The following is an 8,001-nucleotide window of genomic DNA, read 5'->3' on the forward strand; positions in this document are numbered from 1 at the left end:
AATCCAAGGAGACTCAAATTGAGGGAGAGGATATTACTGTCAGGGGTACTGGTGATAAACATGGTAGTTCTAGTGGTGTTTTGGTTGCTGCTACACAAAGAACAGATGGTGATCTTAGAGCTAAGATGAACAAGAGGTTCAGGTTTAGGAGATATGCTGGTGACATTATGAAAGTTGAGGTTGAAAGGTCTGAGTTTGAAGGTGTGATTCTACTGCTAACAATGACTCATATAACAGACAGGCGATTGAGAGTTAAAAAGAATCAAATAGTTCATTTGGGTTTTTGTGAATGGAGAGGCATAGCTTTTGGTATTAAGGAGTGTGCAGGGGATCAGGCTATTTTGGATGAAGTGTTAAAAAGGGTGTGTATGTTGATTCACTCATTGTTTGAAGAGGGGTCCATAAACACTAAAGATTATGAGGTGTTTTGTGGGGCTTTTAATCTGGAGATGAAAGAAAGAAGAGTTAAGGAAAATGTTGAAAGATATATTGTTCCTGAGCATATGGAGTTTGTGGATAATAAGTATGTTGAATACTTGGATGGCTTAATGATTAAGACCACTGGAAATCAAGGGATGCTAATTAGGTGTGATCAGTTTGAAGGGGCTGACATTGAAATGTTGATTAGTCTAATGTCCAGATGTGAAACACAGCAAACATCTCCTTTCATGATGCAGTTGTTAAAGCACTTGTATAGCAAGCTGAGCATATTGAAGAAAATTTCTCATATGAAGAACAAGTGCAAGTTTATTGAAAGGGAGTACGCGAAGGTGCTTGATTGGGAGTACAGGTTGTTTTGACATCATCAGATAGGGGGAGATTGTTGGGAAAAATAAAAATAATAATGTGATGAGTCAAAAGTGTTTTGCAGTTTTTAGAGTCTGAAGATTTAGAGTCTGAAGTTGCAGACTCTGGAATTACTGAAGTCAACGTATGAAGTTTTCTTGAAGCCGAAGCCATAGAATATTCTGGAGATATGCTTGTTATTTGAGAAGATTTATTTTGAAGATTTAATCTTATCTCTAGAGTTGACCTCCTAGTTAATAGTTGATTTGATTTGATTTGATTTAGTTTATCTTTTCCACTTTTATAGGAATGTTAGTTATGGAAACCAAATCTCCAGATTTGGTTTTTACTTGTATAAATAGGACGTATGTTTTCTTTTGTAACTTGTACTTGGCACGATCAATATTATTTGTCTTTCATTCTATTCATCGTGTTCTCTCATTTCTGCACTTCAATTCTTATTTATTGTATAAAGTGAGAGTCTGGTGTTCATAGTCCTATTACTGTGAACTAATAATCTCCTTCGTTTGTGGTACATCATCTGCAGTCTAATCTGTTTCGGTAAATTCGGTATCGGTACGGTTCGGTTCGGTATTCGTACCGATCTCCTGCCTAATCTGCACACAATGCATCGCATCAGTTTAGATACATCGCATCGATATTTTCTATGTTCCATTTGTTGGCCAAGTGATGCGGCGCATCTCACCACCATTACCAGATCCAATCATCCAAGTTTGCAAAATACAAACCAGTTTTTTCGACTCGAGCTATCTCGTTAACACTATTACGGACTTGTACTCCACTTTTCACAGAATCCGTTTTTATAGTACAAGGAGATAACCAATACTTTCAACCTAGTAAATCCAATTCACTAAAACAATTCGTTGAATCACACTAAAATAATCAACAATATGAAAGTATTGTCCATATTATGATGTGATCCATTAATATTGGAACATTTTAATAATCAAAACTTGTTTTAGAAGTACAAATTTAAGCTGGATGATGATGCTGAAACAGGTGACTCACTGAAGAAGAATAAAGGGATCATGATTAGATCAAGGAATGTTGAGTGTGGGACAATAAGCTTTCACCTTGACTTATATTAGTCGCCGACTGTTATAATTATGTCATAATTAGTATTTACCTTGAAGATTACTTCTCTATTTTCATCATCAAAAAACTCACTTTCTTTCCAAATATATTTTTTAGAAGGTACTTCAGATGAGAAGCAAAAAAAATAACTAACATAGAGTGTTCAATCGGTTCAGTCTCTAGGTTTATTTGGTTTAAAAAAATTTTGGGAGGAAAATCGAAACCCAATTCAAATTATGAAACCGAAAACAGAACTTAAGCGAACCGAACCTGAAATTAAATTTGAACTCAGTTCAGCACCTGTCAAAATGCTATAAAAAAAAAAAAAAAAAAAAAAAAAAAACTTTATTTAATAATATAATCATAAAATTTAATTCATTTTTCAGATTAAACGGTTTAAAACCTAGACTAATTAAGGTTGCAGGCACAATTATTGGAGAATAAGACTAAAGGTAGCACTAAAACAAAAGGTGTGATTGCAGCACTTAAGTACCTTTATACATGAAGTAACCAACAAGATACATTTGGGTCACACAGTCAGAGGTACTTTGGGTTCCTCGTTCCTCGTTGAAGGAGATAATCGGAAAAAGCAAATATGAGCGAAGATATAACAATTTACGTGAAATATGAAAGTGAGACAGTATCAAATTTACTAGATTGGGGGACGAAATTTCACATTAGAACCGAATCCGATTTCTGAGAAACAAAAAGTATAAACGCGATGCCAACGTTGACTAACTCTCCTGTTAAATTAAAATATGGCAGTCGCCTCGTCTGGCTAGATCGTCTTTTAGATATATCAAGAATGGAGATTAAAGATCATTCATATATACATATACATATATAGATTAATAAATAAATAAGTAAAATATGATAAAACTAAAGAAACTGCCACGAAAAATGGAAACTTGTACACAACACAAAATCGAACAATATTGTTGATGAGTAATATAAAAGAACTACAGTATAACTATAGATTCAATATATAGAATATAGAATAGTTGTTAAGAAAAGTGAATATATTTAGTTTAAGGGTCCAATTAATTAGAAACACATAATTCCTAATGATCTTCCACTTACAAACACAAGAATTGCACAATACCAAACAATCTCATCTTCTATAATCCTCTCAATATTCCACTTGAAGCTAAGAAGTATTAAAGGACAACCCCCTTCCCCATATTTGGACCATGCAACCCTTGGGTTAACTATACCACCCCAACCCTTGATACATAAGGGAAATAAGCCTATAAAGTTATCAACTGAAATTAAGCTTCCTAGTCACACACTCCTAGCCATCATTTCTTGAAATCTTCTATAAGACTCTTGTTTTTCCAATCTAAATTTCTCATGACAATTTGCTATAAACTTATCGGCAAGACGATCAATCTCATTCATCTCATCAACTGTCATCCTAGAACTCTTGTTTCCATTATCTTTACCATTGTTCTTCTCTTCAAGCCAATGAAGGTACCCCGAGAGCTCGGACTCTGGCGCCATTTCATCCAAAAATGAATTCCATGTGGAATCATAGTAGACATGACCGTTAAACGGATTGTTTGAAGTCATTGGGACGACATGTGATGAGCACCAATTGTAGTGCAATCTAAACGAACCGAAATAGAGCTTATTCTTGTTTTTGTTCTTTTTCAAGATCAAGGGTTCCAAGAAATGTATATTGTTGAGATGGATGTCTTTAAGAAGCTCAATGATGATGGTCTTGGCCTTGGTGAGGGCCCGTGCTATCCGAAAGAGATGCGAGAAGATGCAATTGTGGATTAATGTCTTAAACTTCATGGAGGTGGCTAAAGAAGAAGGTGTAGAAGCTGGGGAAGGTGATGGAGTTCTAATGGAGAAATGATGAGGGGATGAAGGGAGTGCTTTTAGTTGTGATGAATTAGTCATTTTTTTGCTTTCTTGAGTGATGTATTTTGTGGGCATAGTTTCAAATGGTATTTATAAGGGAGCATGGTTACCAAAATGAACCATTCAAGATAGATATTGGTTTAGGTTTGATATATTCACAAGATGATTAATTATCAAATTTTACTATTAGCATATTTTAGAGTGTAAAGAAGAAAATGTCGAAAATAGTTATAAGATAATCAGGTTAGGCCAGAGTAAAAGTACTTCTTTTACCCGGATAGAATGTAATGAAAATTTTATAAATTCGGACGTTAATGGTTATCAAAATCCCTCAATGTTATATATAATTCCTTTCTCCCAATTTTATTGTTCACTAACAAAAAAACTTAAAGTTTAAAAATCAGTAGCACACTCTAACTTTTGTAAAAATTAACAGGTTTACTCTTACCTTTTACTTACTTTTTTGTATTACGATCATAAATTATGGACAAAAATGAATTTTATATAATTAATATGAATTATAGAAGTGGACAATTTATTTGTGACATTCCGGAATGAAATAAAACGGACTAAGAATTTTTGTTTATAGAACAATATCTTGATTTCTAATTACATATCAATCAAATCATCAAATCAAATTCAAATCATGTTTCAAAGGAAATGTATTAAGAGGGGGAGTAGGTAATTAAAATAAAAGGGACAACAACTTTAAAGATTTTGAAGTGTCACTTTTATTCCCCATCTTTTTCTTTTAAACCTCTTACTATTATGTAGTATGTTTTTTCTTACATGGTATGAAGGACCACTTTGATGGTTACATGACCCGACCCGACAAGACCAACTTCTGGCTACGATGTCTTTCTTTCTTGGATCAAAGTCGTGCATAAAAAGATGTTCCAAAAAGATGGTGATCTTGCACATTTGAACGAAAATACAAATGGTCATTCAAATTCGAAAAATGATCTGTGATTATATACTACTTTGTAATTATTATTATTTTTTAACCGCAATTTTTTGACATAGTAGATCATTTATTTGAACGATCCTAATCATTTCCACGTAACACACACGTTCGGGCGGAAACCCGAACCCGATCGACGGTACCCGGGAACACATCCATTCGGGCAGTGGTCCGGGTAGAGATCTGTGAACGAATCCGGTAAACCTCCTTATATAGTCAATATATATCATCATTATTCAGTGGCGGAACTATGATTTTTTTTCACCAGGGACAAAAAAAAATTAAAACCGTAGCAATTTTTTTGGACAAAATATAGAGGTTTTGGGGAAAAAAATTCAGTTTTTGGGCAAATTATGAAGTTTTTTGGGCAAAAGTTGAAGGTTTTTAGAAAAATTTGAAGGTTTTGGAGCAAAAGTGAATTTTGGGCAAAATTCAAAGATTTTTGGGCAAAATATGTAGATTTTGGGGCAAAATATGTTGGTTTCGAGGCAAAATATGTTGGTTTTGGGGAAAAAAAATTCCACCGAGGGCAAAGTCGAAAAACCCAAAATTTTAACACTGAAAAAAAATCCACTTGGGGTGGACGCACCCCCTGCCCACATGTATTTTCGTCTGTGCCATTATTGGTGTTCAATTGATTTAAAGAAAATAATATCATATCTAAGGATCGAATCCATGACTTCTCTCTATCCCATGACACATAATACATGGGGGGAACCGTGGGCTATACCCGCAAGTTCACACTACTCTGTAATTATTTAAACACGTTCTGTTGATGACATGTTTGAAGTCTATTGTCTATTATAAAAGTTTTGATAATTATCTAAACACATATCTTAGACAAAATTAAAAGATTGGAGTTTAGTCCGTTTAAACTACAATTTGTTATACATGTTTTGAACATTTTTAATGTTAAACAAAATATATTAATTATATTTTTTTTTTTTTTTGAAAAGCATTAATTATATTATATTAATTATATTATTTTGAACGGCGATATCGACATTGAATCCTCTCATTTGTCACCCAACCCTCGGAGACCTTTCCAAATCGCATTGATGTTGTCAGTACCATTAAATGTGGTAAATTCCGTGCTTGAACTGGGAACTGAACATGAGTTGACAATATCTTAAGTTGAATCTCACCCAATACCACTCAAGTTATGTGTTAAAATATATGTAGTATTAATTACATATCATTACAATTACGTACTTACAAGTATGTATATTTGAAAAGACTATTAGCTCTTTATTAACTGACCCAAACAAATGGATTCAAACAAATTTCTTGAATTTGGTAGCTCGAACTTTATGACATGTCGCCAGAAATTCTGTGTATACTTTTTGGAAAATATAGACCCACCAATTAGCTCTGAACCCGCTTAAATCGTTTGAAACAATAGTCCGAGGAAAATGGTAAAAATGAGTCAAACCAAAGAAAATTGAAAATAAAATAGAAAATAAATAAAAGGTGGTCCATAGGAATCAGAAGAAACAAAATAAAAAGAGGATCAGTCTGCAACTCGATGAGGTAAATATGGCCGATTCCCCGCCGTAATAACTAACCCAATATTTTCGAATTCTTTAATTTAATACGTAGTAAAATATAATTTTGCTAATCATAGCGTTTAGAGCCGCCGATAACGTGTATAAGTTAATTGTACATTTAAAAGGTGTCGAATTAATGTTAGTAAATAACCGTTCGGTACAATCCTTTAGAACACACTAACGACAACTATTTGTCATTAGCAAAATTCTTGTTAATATTAACAAATTAATTAAATAAATAATCAATAAACAGCAGATAAAAAGTTGTTAAAAAAATTATTTTCTTTGAAAATGTATCTTTTTTAATTCTTAAAGGATATTATCAATCTCGAGTAATACGAGTATTATTCATTGTTTTAGTAACAACTTGTTGTTTTACAACCATGCGTACGTTTTATCGATTAAGTCTGTATATATAATATATAAATGCATATATTATAACTCATTTTATATTTAAGTATTTATATATAATATTTATATGTAATTATTCTCTAATATGATAGGAGTACATTATCTTCTAAGGCATGTACCTATCGTCCAAGACTGGCTCAGAGCTCCGCTACCTCCCGCCACTCTGTGATGATCGTAGGAAGCAAACCGCCAGAGCACGTGTCCGTTGGCCCTGCAACGGTTGTGTAAAAAGAGTGGTTGGATCCCACGAAGCTTTTTGTTGTTTTTTTTTTTTTTTTTTTTTTTGTTTTATTCACTTTATCATTTATTTTGCATTTTATAATATAAGAATTGAAATATATATATATATATATATATATATATATATATATATATATATATATATATATATATATATATATATATATATATATATATATATATATAGTGGTAGGATCAAGAGGGAAGTAACCAATCGGGGGGAAGCGGGGAGAAGCAATTTTTTTTTTTTCGTTTTTTGAAAAAACTTTGTTCACGAACATTATAGATTGGATGAAAATAAGAACATTTAGAAAAGACACTTCTTGATGAATGTTATTATTTTGGCGGGAAAACGCTCGAAGAAGTAATATATAACAATTATCGTGTTTTTCGAGCGTATGTTGAGGTTTTAGACATTAGGGTTTAGATATTAGGGTTTATAGGGTTTAGATATTAGGGTTTAGAAATTTAGGGTTTAGAGTTTAGATTTAGGGATTAGATTTAGGATTTAGATTAAGTTTTTTAACACGAACGGTTTAGAGTTTAGGGTTTTGGGTTTAGGGTTTGGTGTTTTGGGTTTATGGAATAAACCCAAAACACCAAACCCTAAACCCTAAACTCTAAATCGGGCTAAATTTTACTTCACAAAACATGAAGAAAAAAAAACGTTAACATTCTTCACGAACAATATTATCTTGAATGTTATTTTTGTCGATCGTTTTCCCGCCAAAATAATAACATTCATCACGAAGTGTCTTTTCTAAATGTTCTTATTTGCATCCAATCTATAATGTTCGTGAACAAAGTTTTTTCAAAAAGCGAAAAAAAAAATTTGCTTCCCCACGCTTCCCCCCGATTGGTTACTTCCCCATTGATCCAGCCCCTATATATATATATATATATATATATATATATATATATATATATATATATATATATATATATATATATATATATATATATATATATATATATATATATATATATATATAAAATAAACAAATTAATTTTATATTATAAATACACATAAACTCATAACCATTTTACACACGCAAACTACAATTTGATCATATTTTCACTCTTTAAAGCACAAAA

General features: G+C 32.3%; 1 protein-coding gene across 1 annotated transcript; it reads right to left on the minus strand.

The window, feature by feature from the left end:
* Positions 1–3,002: 3,002 nt before the first annotated feature.
* Positions 3,003–3,786, minus strand: LOC139902107 (uncharacterized). The gene has a single exon (XM_071884762.1). It carries the CDS (start codon positions 3,784–3,786, stop codon positions 3,163–3,165), a length of 624 nt encoding a protein of 207 aa, XP_071740863.1. The 3' UTR covers positions 3,003–3,162.
* Positions 3,787–8,001: the final 4,215 nt, after the last annotated feature.

Source organism: Rutidosis leptorrhynchoides, chromosome 3, assembly GCF_046630445.1.
Source record: "Rutidosis leptorrhynchoides isolate AG116_Rl617_1_P2 chromosome 3, CSIRO_AGI_Rlap_v1, whole genome shotgun sequence".
Classification (NCBI taxonomy): Eukaryota; Viridiplantae; Streptophyta; class Magnoliopsida; order Asterales; family Asteraceae; genus Rutidosis; species Rutidosis leptorrhynchoides.